The sequence below is a fragment of the Crotalus tigris genome, unplaced genomic scaffold, assembly GCF_016545835.1.
Source record: "Crotalus tigris isolate CLP2741 ecotype Arizona unplaced genomic scaffold, ASM1654583v1 scf7180000022970.308977840:1548163, whole genome shotgun sequence".
NCBI classification, from domain to species: domain Eukaryota; kingdom Metazoa; phylum Chordata; class Lepidosauria; order Squamata; family Viperidae; genus Crotalus; species Crotalus tigris.
Window position 1 is genome coordinate 1647184 of NW_024099557.1, and position 22803 is coordinate 1669986.

The following is a 22803-nucleotide window of genomic DNA, read 5'->3' on the forward strand; positions in this document are numbered from 1 at the left end:
ATAGATAGATAGATAGATAGATAGATAGATAGATAGATAGATAGATAGATAGATAGACAGATATGGATGGAATAGATAGATAGATAGATAGATAGATAGATAGATAGATGGATGGATGGATGGATGGATGGATGGATGGATGGATGGATGGGATGGGATGGGATGGGATGGACTGGACAGACAGACAGGCAGAATATGGAAAGAGTGCTCAGCATTCAACCAAATCCAAAATCTGGGCTAAGTTACTCAAAGTACAGCAATATCTGTACTTCCACATTCACCAATACTTATTGGGTATCTCATAACTATTACCAAAGTGCTTATCAGATTTTAAAAATTAATTTATTCAGTTCATGCTTTTAAAAAGTAACGCAAAAAACTAGAAAAAAGAAAAGAACCAATATAAAGATAATTATGATAGACACACATTCCTGGCCAAAGAGGGGGGAAAAAACACAAAAAAGTGCTTTATCAAAAAAAGCAAAAAAGATGTAACAAAGAAAAAAAAAAAGAAAAAACATAATGTGTCTCAGTAATATAGAGTACATAGTATAATGTACATCATTACAGTAAAAGTTATAATGCTATACAGTATATACTTACGTAATGCAAAGACTACTGAAATATTTATGTATTTCTAAGACACTTATATAACAATCACAGTTTTTTTAACCTATTGTATTTTGTTTATCCGCTCCTAAGTGGCAAGTACCCTCCGGTCTTCAATCCATGGAGCAAATTGAGTGCTTAACCAGATTAAAGCTTGCCTGAAATTATTCTGAGTGTAATTATTGGATAGATTTTTGCATGAAATTAAGATGCGATGCATCCAATATGCTAACTGAGACTAACGGTTGAGTTTTTTTTAGCCTGTGATGGGAAAAACTGTCTTTGCTTAATTCAGGTTTATTTATTAGACTTATTTTCACTCAAGGCAGTGAATGTACCTAATACTCCTTCCTCCTCCCATTTGCCCCACAAAAACAATCCTGTGAGCTAGTTTAGAGAGTATATGTCTTGTTAAGTCCTCGATTTATGACCAAAATTTCCACTGCTAAGCAAGACAGTTGTTACACAGGTCGCGCCTCTTTTTCCAAACGTTCTTGCCACAATTGTTAAGCTAATCACTGTAACTCTTAGCTGAATCATGCAGCTGTTAAGTCACAGTGTTTCTCAACCTTGACAATTTTAAGGCATGTGGACTTCAACTCCCAGAATTCCACAGCCAGCATTGCTGGCTGTGGAATTCTGGGAGTTGAAGTCCACATGCCTTAAAATTGTCAAGGTTGAGAAACACTGCGTTAAGAGAATCTGGCTTCCCCCATTGATTTTGTTTGTTGGAAGCCAACTGGAAAGTTGACAAATGGCGATCACATGACCCCCAGGGGCAGTGCAACAGTCCCAAGTACACGCCAGTTGCCAAACACCTGGATTTTGACCACATGACTATGGGGCTGCTACAATGGTTATAAGTCTGAAAGTCACTTTTTCCAGCACCGTTGTAAATCTGAACAGTCACTAAATGAACAGGTGTAAGTCAAGGACTACTTATAGTTCAAAGGCTGTGAACTTCAATTTCAGTTTGGCGGAATTTCGTTCGAACTCCTAATGGTCTCCAGTTCTATTTGATGCAAATTATACTAGCCAGGATCCGATACTTCTCAAAGGACTTTGAGGAAGTCGCCTTATGTGATCCCTTGCCCCAAACAAGCCCTGAGGGTTACAGGTAATCCTCGATTTAGGACTATCTGTTTAGTGACTGTTCAAAATTACAATGGTACTGGAAAAAGCAAATTGTGACTGATCCTTAGGCACCAGTGGAACAACCTGCCTCCAGAAGTGGTGAATGCTCCAACACTGGAAGTTTTAAAGAAGAAACTGGACAGCCATTTGTCCGAAATGGTGTAGGGTTTCTTGCCTGAGCAGGGGTTGGACTAGATGACCTCCAAGGTCCCTTCCAACTTTATTATTATTATTATTTTGGATCATCGCACAGTCAGCCAGATGTTCAGACTGGATTTGGCATTTTGTCTACCTATCGAGTCCTTACCCAGGACCTGGGATAGGCACTATTATTATTATTATTATTATTATTATTATTATTATTATTATTACTACTACTACTACTACTACTACTACTACTACTATTACTTTTGATCATCAGAGGTTTCCACAAATACGTGATGGTAATTTGGGTGCTTGGCAGTCAATATGTATTTACAATGTTTACAGCATCATGAGATTGTCATTTGCAACCTTCTCGTTGGGGTTTTTTCCCCCCAACAAATAAAGTCAATGTAGCAAGCCAAATTCAGAGTGATTCACTTAAGGATTATTTTTTTTTAAAAAAGGCATAACATTGCGTGTGACTCATTTAATAACTATATTGCCTAGTGATGGAAGTTCTATTCTTCTTTTGTGGTGATAAAATCAGGACTGCTTCTTGTGATGTTATGAGTACTCCAGTGCATCCAAATGATAAAATTACCAACTTCCGTTCAATAATAACTAAAACATTAAAGTTGCATTAATATGCTGGTCGACGGCAGTAATAAAGATTTGATTTGAAAGTTGCATCAAACCAGCTTTTTCCAGTATCCGCTCAGAGTGTCATTTAAAACTATCTGTTTAATTAACATCCTTTCCCCACCAGCCACAGAAAATTGAATCTTTTATTCGAGTAGCATAATATCGGCACTATATAATTGAAAAAACTGAATCCTCCCCCCCCCCCGGCACATAATATCAAATTCCCTCCTCCAATTAACAATCATAAATCACATTCCCGAATTAGCTTTAAGCGGGCTTCCTCTCCGGTTCTCCAGCCCGCCAATTCTTTATCAGCTCTGGGCTCAATAACCTTGATTCTCACACTATGTTTTGTGTTGTTATGTCTAGTTAGACTCTCATTCACATTCCCCCCTCCCAGCATCATCTAACTCAAAAAACAAAAGGGAAAAAGATGTCTACATTTTCATTGGTTGTCAATGCGAAACATCCAATGTTAGCAGCATTGACAGTCACCTTGTACCGACCTTAACATTTCCAGCTTCAACCAGAAAACAAACTTCAACCCATCTACCTTGCCTCCAAAGGTTTGGACTACTTCTCCCATATGCCAGCAAATTGACAATGTGGCCTTTGAGCAGTAGGCCCCATTGTCAACACACCTGAGAGGCAGTTCAATGAAGGGAAGAACTGAACTATACAGGTAATCCTCAACTTACGATCACAATTGACCCCAAAATTTCTGTTGTTAAGTGAGATGTTAGTTAAGTGAGTTTTGCCTCATTTTACGACCTTTCTTGCCTGAGTTGTTAAATGAATCACTTAACTTGATAAGTTACTAACCTGGTTGTTCAGTGAATCTGGATTCCCCACTCTGCTTTTGAGAAGGTCGCAAAAGGAGGTCACATGACCTTGGGGCACAGCAACCGTCATAAACATGAACCAGTCGCCAAGCATGGGTATGTCTAGTTTAATGAAGAGAAGGATGAGGGGAGACAAGATAGTGGTATTCTAATATCTCAGGGACTGCCCCAAAGAAGAGGGAGTTAAGCTATTCTCCAAGGCGCCTGAAGGCAGGACAAGAAGCAACGGATGGAAACTGATCAAGGAGAGAAGCATCCTAGAACTAAGGAGAAACTTCCTGACAGGGAAAACAATTAACCAGTGGAGCAACCTGCCTCCAGAAGCGGTGAACGCTCCAACACTGGAAGTTTTTTAAGAAGAGACTGGACAGCCATTTGTCTGAAATGGTATAAGGCAGTGGTGGCAAACCTATGGCACGTGTGCCAGAGGCGGCACTCAGAACCTCTCTGTGGGCACACGTGCCATGCCCCAGAGATGGCAACCGTCCCTCTTCAACCAGCTGCCCGCTAACTTGCCGAAGTCCCATGTGGCCGGATGCATCCCAGCACCTATGCACTCGCTGGCCTCTGTGTGTAGGGGCCGAAGGTGTCAGGCAGCAGCCGCCTGGCCCCTGCCTCCCCTTGCCCTGCAATAATGGCACCCCGAACTGCCTCACCTTGCTTCGCCTCACCTCGCAGGACGAGCCTCCTGCCCACTGCCCCACCTGCCAGAGACCCCTGGATCTCCCCCAACCCTGCCCGGCCCTCACAGGCATTCCCACAAGCAACATCGAGGTGATCACACCCATCTTGACCACACCTACCAGTCTTCCATGACTACCACAGCCATGCCCACCCAGTGGGCCACGGCCACCTGGCACCCGGTGATAAATAAATGGGGTTTAGGTTGCAGTTTGGGCACTCGGTCTCTAAAAGGTTTGCCATCACTGGTATAGGGTTTCCTGCCTGAGCAGGGGGTTGGACTAGATGACCTCCAAGCTCCCTGCAAACTTCATTATTATTATTATTATCATCATCATCATCATCATCTGTATTTTGATCATATGACTGTGAGGATGCTACAAAAGGCGTAACTGAAAAAAGGTCTCAAGTCACTTTTCTTACTGCTGTTGTACATAAACTGTTGTAAGTCGAGGACTCCCTGTACAGGAATTCTAACCAACATTCTAAGCAACATACATCTATTTGCACTGGAGCTTCATTTCTTAAAAATGCCAGTCAACAGTTTCACAGTTGGAGAAATGGGTCATTTAGCACCTGAAAAACAAAGCAGGTAAACTTCCTACAGGGAGACAGTTTGGTGTAGTGGTGGAGGCACCTGGCTGATAACTAGGAGATGGTGAGTTCTAGCCTTGCTTTAGGCACAAAAGCCCGCTGGGTGACTTTGGGCCAATCACCGGGAGATCGTGAGTTTTTAGATAAGATGAGATGAGATAAGATAACCTTTATTGTCATTTTTTTTTTTACTATGGGTACAATGGCACATATCAAAAATGAAATTTAGTTGCCCACTCTCAAAGTGAAACTCATACATGACTCACACATGTCATACAACCCGCCTTGCCTACCCTACAAGGTTCCATCCCAAAAAGGTGCCGGAACTCCGTTCTGGGCGTTCTATGAGAAAAAAAAGCCCTGCATGACACACACCTAAAACATACTAAATACAACGTATGTATAGACCCACACCCCTACATCTACATAACAAATAAATATTAAATACTGTCCATCTTGAATATATAACGGAAGGAGGAAGCTTGAGAGTTCACAAGGTTTATCCCCCCCCCCTTAGCCATGAAAGACAGATGGGGGAATTTGGATCAATCACCAGGAGACGGTGAATTCTAGTTTCGCCTGAAGCGTGAAAGCTGGCTGGGTGATTTTGGGCCGGTCCTTCTCTCTCAGACCCAGAAAGAAGAAGCAGGTAAGGACAAACCCCAAAACCTTGCCAGGGAAACTGCAGGAACTCATCCAAGCAAGCCAAAGTTTAACATTTCCCAGGCTGAAACTGAGCTAAAGGAGGACAATGGTCATAAACTCCTTTTGTCGGTGTTCACGTCCCCAGATATGGCTTGAAAGAAATCCTCAGGTTTGTTTTTGGACCAGCTTCAGAAACTCTTTTATCAGCAGCTAAAAATGCTTCCTTAGAATCCCCTGAAACAGGGGTCCCCAAACTTGGCCACTTTAAGACTTGGGGATTTCAACGCCCAGAATTCTCCAGCCTGCCTAACAGCTTAACTACAGTACCCCAAAGCCTTTTCTTATTCTCAGATGTGCTGGACCCCATAATTCCCAGATTTTGCAAAAGCAAAGGATCCTTTGGAGGTTGAACAGCACCGGAAAGGAGAGAATATATGTGTTGATTTTTTTAAGATGCCACAAGGTTATTTTTCACTTCGGTTGAATGCTTATGGAATGAACCTTGCCAAATGAAGTTTGATTTGCTGTAAGTCTGCCACCCAACAACAGCCAACAAGCTTAATGCCCAAGATTTACGGCATTTAGTAGCCCTGCTCAGAAGACTGACTGCAATCTAGCGATCAGGATAACTGGCAAGATCTGAAGAATTTTCTGTCTCCCATAAATTCACAACCGTGAGTTCAAAATGGAATTTTTAAAAAATCTCTTTTTAATCCTATCTAGATTTATGCTCTTTTTGAAGTGTCATATTGTGTTCACCTGCCATTCTGGGCCACATGATGGTAGCTTGGTTCTAGTTCAGCATGGCTGCAAACCATGGTTTATGGCTTAGTTGTTTTGGGAAGCCAGCTCAGTGGAGGGTCGTTCAATAAAATAAACTATGGTTGAATGCAATACATGAAACCTAACCCAAACTATACAACAGCAAGCTTGAAATGGTACAATGCATTCCAAGATCTAGTAAATAGTTCTGAAAGTAAAACTTACATTTGCTCATGCCCTGATCCAAAGAATATAACTCCCAGGATCAAAGGGAAAAAAATATTTCATCCGTTAAGTTACGATTGTGGATCTGAACCTGACATTTTGCAATCCCAACTAAGATTTCTCAAGTTCCTTTAGAGCAGTGGTTCTCAACCTTTTTAATGCCGCGACCCCCAACCGGTCGTAAGTCGAGGACTACTCAACCGTTGTAAGTTGAGGACTACTCAACGGGTGCAGCACCGTTTGCAGAATGGGACTTTTGGAGGGCTCAGCAGGGCAGAGACAGCCTGGACAATTCCTATTGGCTTTTGAAAGCCAATAGAATTAGACTCTATTCAAGAGAGTCTATTCTATTGGCTTTCAAAAGCCAATAGAATAAAAGGGAATAGCACAGCTAAGGAAAAGGGGGAAAAAATGGCGGACTGCGTTGTTTGGCGACCCCCGTGAAATGGTAATGACCCACAGGTTGAGAACCACTGCTTTAGAGATAAAAGCTTAAAAGCATTCCAGACTGATCTATTACTTGCCCCCAAACACCAGTTACATGTCCGACAGCTATTTTCTTTCATTCTTGGCTTGTATTAAAACAACCACAGGAATAGCTCAAAGTAGCTCTGGAAACCTGTACCTATAATTTATTTAGAAAGGCAATATGCTGCCCGCTCCCTGAAGATACAACCAAGCCTTTTTTAGAAACAACATTAACAACGTACAATAGTCACGAAATGCAAAATACAAATTTAAAAGATCACTTCAAAGAGACTTGGGCAAAGCAACAGGCTTTCGATCTCTGCCTAGATATCTGTCTAAAGGAAAACAGCCAGCCTGTTAAAACCAGTGCAACCATCTTCCTAATAAATACATTTTTTCCTTCCTTTTGTCCAAGATTTCTCTGCCTTGCCCTTTTGAAACTCATCACAGCCCCTGGGGGTTTTTCTCCCTACCTCTCCGACAGACCGTCACTGTCCCCAGCTTTGCCTCAATTGTCCTTCTCCTCCATCGCATTTTTCACCACCAAGTTGTGTTGATTGTAAGTCTAGAGCAAGGGTCCCCAACTCCCGGTCCATGGACCAGTACTGGGCGGGCCGCAGCATGCCAGCAACCGGTCTGCACAAACAAGTAAAGCCCCATCCACGGGATGCAGGCAGCACACAAAACCACGCAGTCTCCTGTCCAGGGAAAATCCTTTCTCCATGGAACTGGTCCCTGGTGTCCAAAAGATTGGGGACCTCTGGTCTAGACTTTTTCCTACCCATCCTTCCCACCCATTTTTCTCCCCACAATTTTGCTTTGCCCCAACCGGACTGAACAGATTCACTTGAATTTTTCTCCTGTCACACTCCATGTCCAGAGGGAGACGGTGCATGGATTTGATGGATGCCTGCTGCAACTGACGTCCCTCTGCAGCTCTTGCCCTCAGCTCAAAACCAAGGGGAGATGCAATGTCAGGCTGTCAATCTGGACTAGCTACATCTGATCCTGCCTCCAGGTTTACACCACCCCAGACATCCCACAGGAGGAAGGGAGGCCAGAGGTCATTCCCTTAAGGTCAGGATCAGAAAATTCCACCTGTTCCAAAGCCGCTGCAACTACAGGTAGTCCTCGACTTACAACAGTTTGCTTAGTGTCCGTTTGAAGTTACAATGACACTGAAGCAAAGGCACTTATGCCCGTTTTTCACACTTATGACCTTTGCAACATCCCCATGTCACGTGATTCACATTTGGATGCTTGACAAATGACTCACATTTGTGACAGTCGCAGCATCTCGGAGTCATGTGTGATCCCCTTTTGCAACCAACTGACAAAGAAAGTCAATGGGGGAAGCCAGATTCACAAGAACCAACTGTGTTACTAGTTTGAAACTGCAGTGAATTGTGGCAAATAACTCACAAACCATTTCTTACTTAGCAACATAATTTTGGGGCTCAATTGAGGTTGTAGGTTGAGGACTGCCTGTCTTTGACTGGGCTGCAATACGGTCTCCCGCCTTGAGCAGGGGGTTCGACTAGAAGACCTCTGAGATCCCTTCCGGACTCTTATGTTCTTCTACTTCTGAAAGGCCAAAAGTCAAAAACCTTCCGGGAAGGGGGGGGGGAAGTTCTCTTTCTGCTCGGAAATCATTGCAGGCCATTCCTTCGGTCCCCATCCTCCCCCCCCCCGTCCGGAGCTGCCCGCAAAGCCAAAGGGGCCGGTGGAGAAGCGAGTGGCGGGCACGGACCCCCTCCCGCCCCTCCCGCGGTCACCGCCCCGAGGCTCGCCTGAAGTCGCTGTACGGGTGGATGATCCAGGCGCCGGCGGACTTGACCCGCTCCTGCTCGCGCTCCACCGCCTTCTGCGAGCCGAACATCCGCAGCGAGAACTTGTTGACGCCCGGCTGGAGCATCGCGCTGAACTGCCGCTGCATGAAGCTGGTCTGGCTGCCGCGGGGCTCTCCGCCGCCCGGCCCCACCTCGGCCCCATCGGTGGCGCCTTCCTCGGCCGCTTTCGGGGACCCGCCGCCGCCGCCCTCGGTGCTGCAAGAGAAGGAGACCTTGGGCTGCGAGGGCGGCGGGGCCGGCGGCGGGTCGGGAGCCCCCTCGTCCCCGCGGCGGCACTCCCCGTTGGGGGAGCCCCCTTTGCCGGCGCGGCCGCCCATGCTGCAGCCGCGCTGCAGGGAGAGCAGCGTCCCCTTGGCGCCCTCCTCTAGCGACGGCGCAGCGGCCGAGGACGCGGCGGGGGCGGCGGCCGGGCCGGGGGCGGCGGGGACCACCGGCGGTGCTGCAGTGGCCGTGCCGCCGCCGCCGCCGCCGCCGGAGCCGCTGCCTCCCGTCCGCATGCTGGACCTGAAGGCGCCCCGACACGAGCAGCCGGTTGCGCGCCGGGCTGCGGCAGCGGCGGCGGTGGCGACGGCGGCGGCGGAGGTGGAGCTCAGCAGCCCGGAGGGGAGGGGCTGAGGAGGAGGGGAAGGAGGGGGAGAAGCGGGGGGGAGTCAAAGGTCAAGGGGAGAAGCACTTGAGGGAGGGGGAAACTGAGGGGGGATGAGGGGGAAAAGGTGGGAGGGGTGAGGAGAGAGGGGAGGAAGGGGGCAGAGAGGGAGGAGCAGGAAGGAAAGGGAGGGGAGGGAGAGAAGGAGATAGGGGAAGGGAGATGGGGCAGTTGAGGGGGATGAGGGGGAAAAGGCGGGAGGGGAGAGGAGATGGGAGGGAGGGGGTGGAGATGGAAGATCAGGAAGGGAGGGGAGGGAGAGAAAGGGGAGGGGAGATGGGGCAATTGGGATGAGGGGGAAACGGGAGGGGATAGGAGGGGCGGAGAAGGAGGAGCAGGAAGGAAAGGGAGGGAGGAAGAGAAAGAGGGGGGATGGGGCAATTGGGGGGATGAGGGGGAAAAGTGGGGAGGGGATAGGAGGGGCGGAGAAGGAGGAGTAGGAAGGAAAGGGAGGGGAGGAAGGGGGGAGATGGGGGCAGTTGGGATGAGGGGGAAAGGGGGGAGGGATATGGGCGGAGGAGCAGGAAGGAAAGGGAGGAGAAGGAGATGGGAAGGGGAGATGAGAGGGCAATTGAGTGGGATAGGAGGGGCAGAGAAGGAGCAGGAAGGAAAGGGAGGGGAGGAAGAGGGGAGATGGGGGCAGTTGGGATGAGGGGGAAGGGGGGAAAGGGAGGGAGGAAGAGAAAGAGGGGGGATGGGGCAATTGGGGGGATGAGGGGGAAAAGTGGGGAGGGGATAGGAGGGGCGGAGAAGGAGGAGTAGGAAGGAAAGGGAGGGGAGGAAGGGGGGAGATGGGGGCAGTTGGGATGAGGGGGAAAGGGGGGAGGGATATGGGCGGAAGGAGCAGGAGCAAGGGAGGAGAGAGGAGATCGAGATGGGAGAGGGGGGAGGGGATGAAAGGGATGAGGGGGAAAAGTGGGGAGGGGATAGGAGGGGCGAGCAGGGATGAGGGGAAGGAGATGGGAGGGGAGATGGGGGCAATTGGGAAAAGTGGGGAGGGGACAGGAGGGGCAGAGAAGGAGCAGGAAGGAAAGGGAGGGGAGGAAGAGGGGAGATGGGGGCAATTGGGATGAGGGGGAAGGGGGGAGGGGAGGGGGCAGAGGAGCAGGAAGGAAAGGGAGGAGAGGGAGAGAAGGAGATGGGAAGGGGGGGTGAGGGGGAAAGGGGGGAGGGGATAGGAGGGGCAGAGAAGGAAAGGGAGGGGAGGAAGAGGGGAGATGGGGCAATTGGGATGAGGGGGGAGGGGATGGGGCAGAGGAGCAGGAAGGAAAGGGAGGGGAGGGAGAGAAAGATGGGAAGGGGAGATGAGGGGGGATGAGGGGGAAAGGGGGGAGGGGATATGGGCAGAGGAGCAGGAAGGAAAGGGAGATGAGGGAAAGAAGGAGATGGGAAGGGGAGATGAGGGGGCAATTGAGGGGGGATGAGGGGGAAAAGTGGGGAGGGGATAGGAGGGGCAGAGAAGGAGCAGGAAGGAAAGGGAGGGGAGGAAGAGGGGAGATGGGGGCAATTGGGATGAGGGGGAAGGGGGGAGGGGAGGGGGCAGAGGAGCAGGAAGGAAAGGGAGGAGAGGGAGAGAAGGAGATGGGAAGGGGGGGTGAGGGGGAAAGGGGGGAGGGGATAGGAGGGGCAGAGAAGGAAAGGGAGGGGAGGAAGAGGGGAGATGGGGCAATTGGGATGAGGGGGGAGGGGATGGGGCAGAGGAGCAGGAAGGAAAGGGAGGGGAGGGAGAGAAAGAGGTGGGAAGGGGAGATGAGGGGGGATGAGGGGGAAAAGGGGGAGGGGATAGGGGCGGAGGAGCAGGAAGGAAAGGGAGGGGAGGGAGAGAAAGAGATGGGGAGGGGGGATGAGGGGGAAAAGGCAGGAGGGGAGGGGAGGGGAGGAAGAAGCAGATGAGGGAGGGGAGATGAGGGGGCACTTGAGGGGGGGTGAGGGGGAAAGGGTGGGAGAGGAGAGGGGAGGGAGAGGAAGGGGCAACTCTAAAGGAGAAAGAAGGACACAGAAAGGGGAGGGAGGAAAGAGAAGGGAGAGAGGGGCACAAAAAGGTCAAGGGAGCCAAGAGGCAGACTCAGGGGAGGCCAGCTCACCATTCACCCCTCCTCTGGCTTCCTCATGGTTTGCCCCAGCACCTGTTCTAGTCTATGGAGCCTGCTTTGGCTCCAGCCTGAATGGGGGGAGCGCAGGGGAAGCCTGCATCTTTTGGGAGACACCCCCCCCCCCAGAGAGGAGGAAAAAGGGCGGGAAAGACAGAAGGGATGAGGGAAGGAAGACGGGCGGGGAAAGTGAGAGGATTCAGAGAAGGAGGGAAAGGTGGGTGCGAAGGTCAGAGAGAGAACAGGATCAGGAAGGGGGGGGGGAGAAACAGGAAGGTCGAGGGAAAAAGAAATGGCAGGGAAGAAGTGCCAGAAGGAGAAAAAGGTAGCCCTGGGCAAAGAGAAGGAATAAAAGGATGAGAGGAGAAATACTTCCCCTTCATTTGTTTGTTGAAACTATTTCTACCGCCACCTGTTTGGCACATACACTCAATGTGTGATCAGTAACAGCAGCAAATCAATAAAAAAGATCATAAAATAGAAGAACAATGCAAAAACCAAAAACATGCAAACATATAAATTCCAGGTTGGGAGGGGGCTCATCCAACCCTCCCTGATATTAAACACAATTGTGTAATCACCTCAAAAAGGCAGGTGTCAGCCTTCCGGGGTAGTCCAGACGAGAAGCAGAAAGTGGAGTACTAACTCTAGCTTTACTGTAAGGTTACAATTAACAGCATCTTGTCCCTCTGAAAACAGCTCTGCCCTCCTTTACTATTGTGAGATGCTTCCCACCCCCACCCCCTTTTCGTTCTGGGGGCTGAGGGACCTTTTGCGTGATGGTTGCTAGGTTGTGGTTGTGCCTCCTGTCTCCCAAGGCCATCCACACATTCCACTGCATTAGACAGTGGTTTTTAGAGGCTCTTCTAAAGGGCAGGATCACACCAGAAAGGACAGTAGGCAGGAAGCAATTGCTGAAAAAGAAGGCAGGAAGAGGAAGGAAAGGCAGATGGCAACAAAATTATGTTTTAATAGATTGTGTTTTACAATTGTTAAAATGACTTGATTGGGAACGGCCTGAAGGATGGGTGGCTATAGAATGTTTTCAGCAAATAAATTAATAATAATAATAATAATAAAGTTGGAAAAGACCTTGGAGGTCATCTAGTCCAACCCCCTGCTCAGGCAGGAAACCCTGTACCATTTCGGACAAATGGCTGTCCAGTTTCTTCTTAAAAACTTCCAGTGTTGGCGCATTCACCGCTTCTGGAGGCAGGTTGTTCCACTGGTTAATTAACTGTCAGGAAGTTTCTCCTTAGTTCTAGGTTGCTTCTCTCCTTGGTTAGTTTCCACCCGTTGCTTCTTGTCCTGCCTTCAGGCGCTTTGGAAAATAGCTTGACTCCCTCTTCTTTACGGCAGCCCCTGAGATATTGGAACACTGCTATCATGTCCCCCCTCGTCCTTCTCTTCATTAAACTAGACCAGGGGTGTCAAACTCAATTTCACTGAGGGCCGCATCAGCATTGTGGTTGCCCTCGGGGGGGGTGGGGGTGGCCAGGGCAGGTGGGGCCTACTGGGTGGATGTGGAGAGAGTAGGTGTGGCGTACTGGGTGGGCATTTCATCAAGGGTGCCTGTGGGGGCCTGGGCAGGAGTGGGATAGATCTGAGGGTCTCTGGCAGAAGGGGGTGGGACCAGGGCAAGTGCCAAGGCATGGTCCACTGGAGGAGCCTCACTATTCCTCTCAGGCCATGCCGGGGGTGGGGGTGGGGGCTTATGGAGCTAAGTCTGAATGCGGTTCAGCATAGATGGCCACCACAAAATTGTACAATGGCTCCCGGCCGGCCTGGGCCAGGGCCAAGGCAGCGGGGGCCGTTCCTTCACTGTTTCCAGGATGGCTTCACGGGCCATGTGAAACCACTTTGCGGGCCGCATCCGGCCCCCGGGCCTTGTGTTTGACATGTCTGTTCTAGTCCAACCCTATATCCAAGCAGGAGATCCTATAGCAGTGATGACGAACTTTTTAGAGACCGAATGTCCAAAAACTACCACCACCCCCGTCCCCGCTCCGCCGTACCCGCTGGACCACCCACCACCTCCATGGCCCACCATAAATCACCCAGGCAGCCCAGCAGCTCCATGGTGTCCACGCCTTCCACCCATGCCCTGCAGCATCATCTGCATATGATGGGGTGTCCCCACTGCCCGGCTATCATGTTCTTGGCTGCGCAGCATTGCGTGGACCGTGCCCAGGGGCGACTCTCCTCTGAAGGGCTGCTGTTGAGGATGGGGCCGTGGGAGGAGGTGGGGCTAGGGCGATGGTGTGTGTGCCCATAGAGAGGGCTCCGAGTGCCACCTCTGGCACGCGTGCCATAGGTTCACCACCACTGTCCTATAGCATTTCAGACAGATGGCTGTCCAATCTCTTGGTAAAAATCTCCAGTTATGGAGCACTCATAACTTCCAATAGCTTAAGGCCAACTAACCATGATTACTCATTAGGAGTAAAGGGAACTCATTTCTTCAGGTACTAAATGATCATCTTGGTTCAATTAACCCAGGGGTCTTCAAACTTGGCCCTTTTATGACTTGTGGACTTCAACTCCCAGAACTCCTCAGCCAGGCACACTAGCTGAGGAATTCTGGCAGTTGAAGTCCACAAGTCATAAAAGGGCCAAGTTTGAAGACCCCTGAATTAACCTAAAACATTACCCAGGTTTGGACTGGCACATCTGTCAGCCACAGCCAACCTAGGGAGAGATTCAGGACAGAGAAGAAATTGCTTCTTTCCTCCTTGTTCCAAAATGAAGCTCAAATGGCCAGTCAGTGCCAAAAATAGCAAGTTGGTAAATTGGATTAAGTTCACAGAGAGCAAATGAACATCGGATCAAATTTAGCCAATATACCATCCTTGTACTCAGAAAGTGTGGTGGATTTTTTAGTGCTTGGCTAATATCTCCCCAGGAGGAAAAAAAAAAAACAGTTCCCTTCTTATTTAGACAGCCCCAGGGATGACAAATGAGAATTGTGTTAATGTCATAGCCCATAATACCCTCAAAACCCAAGATGGAATTCAGCTAAATTTAAAACGAAATGGGAAGTCATTTTCTGATTTTAGAATTAAAAGGACGAAAGAAAAGTCAGCCTTGTCATTAATATATTTTGGGAAAGCGTCAGTTTTCATTATTCTTGTTTGTATTCTTGTTTACATATTTCCCAAAATGTTACCATCTTTACCACACAGATTTTATCTCCTCTTTAATTCTTATTTTACAGATAGTACAGTTGAGGTTATTTCCCAAGATTTGTTGTAGGTTTTATATTTACAAAAAAGGGGAGACAAAGTTGATCAGTTTGTGGCGTTGTATGGTGCAAAGCCAGGGCCTGTGATTTAATTCCCTAAATCATGGTTATGACTATGATGGTTTAAGAGGTCGACTGAAACCAGCTGTTGTGGTTTGCAAATGGCTTATCCCTTAGTTGAGATGCAGGAAGATAACAACTGCAGTGGAACAGCTTTGCCTCCAGACATCAAGAGTGCTTCATAACTGGAGATTTTTATAAAGAGGCTAGACAATCACTTGTCTGAGATGGTACAGGTTCTTCTGCTTGAGCGGGGGGGGGGGTGGACTAGAAGACCTCCAAGGTCCCTTCCAGCTCTATTCTATTCTATTCCTAAATTCAGGCCTCATCAGATTGGATATAAGATTATCTCCCTTCTGTATGGGAAAAGACACATTAAATTGCGAACAGCATATGCAGTGCAGTGGATCTGTTTGGCTTTGCTTGGCACGTCCGCTGTCTGGCTTTCCTTGGGCACTGTCCCTCCTGGTGCATGTTTTAGCCAGGCTTCTAGTGGATAATGAGGTGAATGACAAGGGGAGTAGTGTGGCTGAGGCTGTGACGGTTGTGGCAGTATGATTGTGAGAAACAGAGAGATTGCTTTTGTCGATGAAGCAGAGAAGGGCCAGGATCTGAGTGAGGTGAGGAGAGGAGATCGCTGAGGTAAATCTGCAAGGATTTCATTTAGAAAGCACAAGTTTCAGGGGGCAATTAAAAAGGATTGATGATTTTGGAGTCCCAGGAAGGAAATGTAGAGGTCATCTATTCCAGCCCCCCAGAGCATGATCCTCTTGATCATCTCTGATGGTCAAGATAGGTGAACTTGAACTCCCAGAATTTCCCATCCATCTATCCATCCCTACTGGCTAGGGAATTCTGGGAGCTGAAGTCCACTTATCTTAAAATTGCTAAAGTTGAGAAACACTGCTCTGTCCCTTCCTCAGCAAGATAATTTGAGGAACTGTGATGTGATGACAGATGACTCTATAAAGGATGAGATCAATTAAGGAAAGAATTCAATACTCAGCTATCACTAGCTCTGAAATAAATTCCCCTTTTTTATCCCATTTCTGTTTCCCTCCTGTATTTCATTTATGCACCAACAGAATTCTCTTCTGCTAAGACTTATGGATGGTAAGATACTTGAGACAAGTGCCTTTAAAGCAGCGGTTCTCAACCTTTGTGTGATGGCGACCCCCGTCACACGGACGCGCCGCCCCCATACGCGGCGTGGTGCGCATGCGTGGCGCCGCCCCCCTGCGCAGTGTGCATGTGCGGCGGCGCCCTGAGGGGGGGAAATGCGGATCGTGTTGTTTGGCGACCCCCGTAAAATGGTCGTTCGACCCCAAATGGGGTCGCGACCCATAGGTTGAGAACCGCTGCTTTAAAGCAATATATATATATATATATATATATATATATATATATATATATATATATATATATATATATATATATATAGGTCTTTGGTTGTTCGGGTTTTCTCCCGCATTTTTTAACTGCAGTTAAAAAATGTCAAGGTGTAATCAATTAGACATCTGTCTGAAAAACTTCCTGCATATACTCCCTTGACTCAGCTGGTAAAGAGGGAGGAGAGCCTGTGGCTTGGTGGTTAAATCACTGCCTAGTATGTAAACTGCCCAGGTTCGAATCCCATAAAGGGTGTGGCTAACTGAAGAGAGCAGAATGAGCTCGAAATGGCCATCTTAGTCTCCCAATTTAATTCTTTAATTCTTTGTCAGAAAAAGAAATTTGGATTTGTAATGTTTCGCAGTTGCGACTTGAGCCTGCTTAATGCCCCTAGTTGGGGGCTGCAAGGCAAAAGAGATTGTAAAAAGTAAAACTGCAGTATAGCAGTTAAAAAAATGTCAAGGTGTAATCAATTAGACATCTGTCTGAAAAACTTCCTGCATATATATATGTGTGTGTGTGTGTGTGTGTGTGTGTGTGTGTGTGTGTATGTATATGTATATGTATATATATATTCATTAATAACATACAGTGCAGATAAATCTTACACAGCCGCATCAACAGCATGCATTTTTAATCATTCCATTTCTACCTGGTCATTGCTGCTAGGAACTCCTGATGGAATATACACAGGATTTGCTGTCTCCTTCTTCCCACACCTATTGTAACAATTCTGTGAGGTAGATCAATAGGAGAGATTGATTGCCTCGAATACAGAATAACAAGAGTTGGAAGGGACCCTGGAGGTCTTCTAGTCTAACCCCCTGCTCAAGTAAGAGACCCTTATCCCATTCCAGACAAGTGGCTATTCAGTCTCTTCTTAAAATTCAGTCTCTTCTTAAAATGTCCAGTTTAATGAAGAGAAGGACGAGGGGGTACAGGATAGCAGTCTTCCAATATCTCAGGGGCTGCCCCAAAGAAGAGGGAGTCAAGCTATTCTCCAAAGCATCCGAAGACAGGACAAGAAGCAACAGATGGAAACTAATCAAGGAGAGAAGCAACCTAGAACTAAGGAGAAACTTCCTGACAGTTAGAACAATTAGCCAGTGGAACAACCTGCCTCCAAAAGCTGTGGGTGCTCCAACACTGGAAGTTTTTAAGAAGAGACTGGACAGCCATTTGTCTGAAATGGGATAGGGTTTCCTGCCTGAGCAGGAGGTTGGACTAGATGTCGTCCAAGGTCCCTTCCAACTTAATAATAATAATAATAATAATAATAATAATAATAATAATAATAATAATACCTTGACGTGGTTGTGGGGCTTGTGTACTCTGAGGAAGATGAGAGCTATGCCAGAGGTTCAACCATACTGGACAGGTCTCATCAGAGGAGTCAGACAAAGAGTGTCTCTCCCATAAAAAATATGGTGAGACGTAAATTTCAGAATGCCATACCGGCTCGGACGTCGCCCGGGTTAACAAGGTCCGCACTAGATATTGGAGTTCCTGGATATCTGGTGAAAAATGGGTTACAGGACTCAGGACTGTTGGCTGAGCAACCAGGGCCAGCAGCTGCAGAACTACTGGAAGAAAAGGTGTTTACCCGTCGCAGATACACAGTGATGGAAAACAAAGAAATAATGATCTGTTACTACAGATCAAGTCCAACAAGAAGAGGATATCTAAAACGAATGCACCAGTTCTGGAAAGAACAACATCCAGAATCAGAAATAACAGAACAGAGACTAGCAGATCAACGCCGATTTATAACACGAAATAAAGTATTCACAGAAACAGAATTGGACGAACTGCAAAGGTTTACCCAGGGCAAAGAAATCAAAGCCTTACCAGAAGTAATTCAGAATGTAGAGGCAAACCAGGGGGAGTTGGCAGTGAAGGAATCCAGCAGAGATATACAACTGTTCTCATTTGGAAACCAGGCACTCTTCCTCAGGAAGAACAAAACCCTCTAACTAAAGAAATAAAAGAATTGAAACAAAGAATAACTGAGCATCTAGAACAGCACAAAAACAACAGAATAAGGCTACCTGCATTGAAGCTTGTTCCAAAGAAACAGCTAGCACAAGCATTAAAAGATGCAAATATTGCAATATCAAGTATAAGCACCAATTCATTGCAAGAAACAAACCAACTAATGTACAGCACAGCTGCAGTTATAACAGAATACCTGGGATGCAAAATCAACAAAGAAGAAAAACAAACAAACAGTGCACCAGAAAAATGGAAGGTTAGACTAGAAAATAAGATCAGCAAGTTAAGATCACATGCAAGCAAGCTAGAACAGATGAAAGAAAAGAAGCTGAAGAACAAGAAGACCAAAGAATACCTAATCAAGAAATACCACTTAGAAACAAGGAAGATCAAGGAAGCACTGGAAATAATAAAGCAACAAATAACAGCTATAGCCAGGAAAATCAGTAGATATGAAGCTCGAATTGCAAACTATAGGCAGAACCTCCAATTTCAATCCAATCAGAAACGTTTCTACCAATCCATCAATGGAGAAACTGCAAGGAATCAGTCAGTACCTGACAAGGAAGAAACAGTGCAGTTCTGGAAGCAGATATGGGATAACCCAAAGAAATACAACAAGGATGCGGCTTGGTTAAAAGAGGTGGATGCAAATAAAACAGAAGTTGAAATGAAAGAACTAGTAATAACAACAAAAATGGTAGAAAAAAGAGCAAAGAAAATCAAAAATTGGTCAGCACCAGGTGAAGATGAACTGCATGGGTTTTGGTTGAAACATCTAACTGTTATACACCCACTCATTGCCAAGCAGTTCAACAATATACTACAAGGAGGAGAAATTGAAAAGTGGCTAACAACTGGGAAAACCTACCTAATAATGAAAAATCCAGCAAAAGGGGCTACACCAGGAACTAGCAACAATTACCTGCTTAGAACACCTCAAATTAGAACAATTGTATAGTGAACAAGTGCACCCATCTAGTGAAACAATCTCTTTCCACCTGAGCAGAAAGAAACCGCCCCAACAGCAGAGGAACAAAAGATAAGACTCCTAATAGACAAAATGATCTTGGAAAACTGCAAGAGAAGGAAGACCAACCTGAATGTGGCATGGATTGACTACAAAAAGGCATTTGACTCTCTGCCACATGATTGGATAATAAAGTGCCTAGAAATAACAGGAGTCAGTAGAAACATCAGAAAATTTGTGCAAAGATGATGGCACAATGGAAGACACAGTTGCAGATCCCCAAGGAGATTCTTATCACCATTAGTTATTAGGCTCACATGGCTATCAAACATCCAAGCATCGACAGCTGTAAAAAAAACATCATCTGTAGAAGCTCAACTTGTCCAGCCACTTTGCTCTAAATTGTCCAAGGAAAAATGTGAAAACTGAAGGAATCAAGATGCGTTGTCTGGCATGAGGAATTCTAGTACAAATAGGTCTCTCAACCTTACATCGATCTTTCCAATTCAAGGCAAACACCTGGGGTCATTAGGTACACACTTGGACTGGACTCAAGCAGAACAACCAAGATGGATAAGACCATATGAATCATCATCCACCAGTGACCTTTATCTACCTAATAAGGGCCCTACAAGGTACATCAGATGGTTGCTCTTCATGGCTTTGGAAGAATATCTTTGTAAGAGGTGGGCCATTGTGAGGATGTTGCGTCACTGCAGAGATGCGTTAACCCTTGACTAACTGTCAAAAGGCCAAGACAGACAGTGGGGAAGCCCAAACTGAGGGCAATAACACAAGAGCCGAAGTGGCGCAGCAGTTAGAGTGCAGTACTGCAGACCACTTTAGCTGACTTTGTTCAGCAGGTCAGCGGTTCAAATCTCACCGGCTCATACAAAGGTAATAGTAATAGTAATAGTAGTAAAGTTGGAAGGGACCTTGGAGGTCATCTAGTCCAACCCCCTGCTCGGGCAGGAAACCCTACACCATTTCGGACAAATGGCTGTCCAGTCTCTTCTTAAAAACTTCCAGTGTTGGAGCATTTACTGCTTCTGGAGGCAAGCTGTTCCACTGATTAATTGTTCTCACTGTCAGGAAGTTTCTCCTTAGTTCTAGGTTGCTTCTCTCCTTGATGAGTTTCCACCCGTTGCTTCTTGTCCTGCCTTCCATCCTTTCGGGGTAGGTAAAATGAGGACCCAGATTGTTGGGGGCAATGTAAAATATATATATATACATTGCTTACTGGTGTACACCGCTTAGAGAGTGCTTGCACTTAAAGCGGTATATAAGTCTCATAAATAAATAAATATTATATATATATATATATATATATATATATATATATATATATATATATATATATATATATATATATGGCGCCCCCCCGTGAAATGGTCGTTCGACCCCAAATGGGGTCCCGACCCACAGGTTGAGAACCACTGCTTTAGAACATCATATCATAGGGCTGGAAGGGACCCTGGGGGTCATCTAGTCCAACCCCCTGCTCAGGCAGGAAACCCTATACCATTTCAGACAAATGGCTGTCCAGTCTCTTCTTAAAAACGTATAGGGTTTCCTGCCTGAGCAGGGGGTTGGACTAGATGACCTCCTAGGTCCCTTCCAACTTTTTTATTATTATTATTATTATTATTATTATTATTATTATTATTATTATTATTATGTCTCCAGAGCTGTTATATCATCTTCGTTGCTCTTCTCTGCACATTTACTAGGACCTCCGTGTGTGGTTTTTGTTTTTTTTTTTGCAGCCAAAGACTTTTTTCCTAAGTTTACTTCCCCTCGTAGCAAAACCTAGAAGGACGAGTCAAAAAGCTCGGCTTAGATTTCAAATACTTACTTTATTTGCAACTGCCAGAGGAAATAATCGGGATAGAGGGATGTCCCCCCCCAACAGGAACAAAGTGCATAAAAATTGAAAAGGGGGGAGAATTCATTCTTGGCATCGGTATCCGAGGACTCCCAAGAGCGAAAACAAATATCAACAACTGTTTTCTTCCAGAAGAGACAAACAGGGCCAAAATAAGTCCTTTCTCCAGACGATCTGTGGAGAAACATCCTGTTTGCACACTTACGCCCAGGTACCTTATGTGTCCCTGATAAATCTAAAAACCCAGTTTTTGGGGTGACGCGTTTCCAACTCCTCTGTGGGAAAGGAATTCCTTGTCAGGCTGATTCCCTCCAGAAGCACTGAGAGAGGGAACAAATTTAAGGAACCGGGTACATTTTCAATCCCGTTCAGGGAGACTGGAGAGAAACGGGAGTTGCTCCTTCTCAATGTCGCCCGGACACCCCGGCTGGGTCTAAGTTCGAACGTAGAGAGGATCAGGAGAAAGATGATCTTGCAGAATCAGTTGAAAAAGTAGACTGATCTCTTCACCTTTTTTAGTTGGAAGTCACCTGATGGGGAGAAAAGGAGAGACTGAGAAAAAATGAAGAAGGAATACCGGTTGGGAAAATCTAAGCCAACAAGAGTTCAAAGGGAATGGGATTGAGCCCTGGTGATGCAGTCTCAGCTCTGAGTCCAACAGGGACAAATATATATATATATATATATATATATATATATATATATATATTATATATATATATATATATATATATATATATATATATATATATAAAGTGACAGATTCTGGCAGTGAGCTACGGATTCTCTCTGCAGGTGGGTACATGTCTGCCAATGGAAGTACCACTGGGACCCCACAGGATATGCTTAGGAGGACACCAATATTGTCTTTCAAACAACAAGGCCCCCGTGGCTTGCTTTAATGCCACAGACTGGATTGGGTGAGATGGTATTCGGAATGCCCTGAGAAGCAATTTCCTTGCCAAAAGCAGGTTTGCAGCGAATGCAAACAAGTGATAAAAGCAGCATGGCATGGCCGGTTGATAAAACCGGTAAATCATATGGCATCAGGCCCAAACTGAAGGAGTTTGGTGCCCAGGTGAACTCAGATGCTTTGCTGAGATTAACTGCAACACAAGTGAAGGGTTGCGTAACGTTTTGGGGCACCGTTTCTCCTTCTGAAGGAGAAATATTGAGAAAAGAGTTTTATTCTGATTCCGGAGATTCTTAAAATAAATATGAAAATGGAGCCAGACTTATTTTTCTTAAGATTTGATGGGCAAAGAGCTTGAAAGAAAGTTTAGAACTGTTACTATAAATGAGAGCCAGTTGGGCCTAGTGGCTAAGATGATGGCCTAGAAACCAGGAGACGGGGAGTTCGAGTCCCACCTTAGGCATGAAAGCCGGCTGGGTGACTTTGGGCCAATCGCCAGGAGACTGTGACTTCTAATCCTGCTCTAGGCATGAAAGTCGGCTGGGTGACTTTGGGCCAATCGCCAGCAGATGGTGAGTTCGAGTCCCACCTTAGGCATAGAAAGCTGACTGGGTGACTTTGGGCTCAGAGGGTTGTTGTAGAGAAATGAGGAAGAGGAAGAAAGAAGGAATATTAGGTATGTTCGGGGCCTTAAGTTATTTGTAAAAATAATAAAGGTGATATATCTATGTCAGGGATAGGCGACCTTGGCTCTTTTATGACTCGTGGACTTCAACTCCCAGAATTCCTGAGCCAGCCATGCTGAGGGGAAAGGGAGAGGTTTCCAAACTGAGCCATGCTGGCTCAGGAATTCTGGGAGTTGAAGTCCAGAGTCATAAAAGAGCCAAGGTTGCCTACCCCCGACTCTAGTTTAATGAAGAGAAGGACAAGGGGTGACATAACAGTCTTCCAATATTTGAGGGGCTCTGACAAGGATGAGGGGGATCAAATTATGCACAGAAAAAATGGGCTAAGGCAGGGG

The 22803-nt window shown here is 46.5% G+C and overlaps 2 protein-coding genes across 3 annotated transcripts in view; both read right to left on the bottom strand.

The window, feature by feature from the left end:
* HCN2 (hyperpolarization activated cyclic nucleotide gated potassium and sodium channel 2) overlaps positions 1–21094 on the bottom strand; it is an 89467-nt gene extending 68373 nt beyond the window's left edge. The window contains exon 1 of one of the 2 annotated variants that reach the window (XM_039319266.1): positions 20840–21094. In XM_039319266.1, coding sequence (XP_039175200.1) covers positions 20840–21057 — 218 coding nt within the window. In that variant the 5' untranslated portion in view covers positions 21058–21094. Of the gene's footprint in view, positions 1–8536; positions 9007–20839 lie in introns of those variants that run through there. The other variant, XM_039319265.1, reaches the window with a different exon arrangement.
* POLRMT (RNA polymerase mitochondrial) overlaps positions 21063–22803 on the bottom strand; it is a 73618-nt gene continuing 71877 nt past the window's right edge. Inside the window, exon 21 of the mRNA XM_039319264.1 lies at positions 21063–21399. Within this exon, the coding sequence (XP_039175198.1) occupies positions 21350–21399 (50 nt within the window). The 3' untranslated portion in view covers positions 21063–21349. The remainder of the gene's footprint in view (positions 21400–22803) is intronic.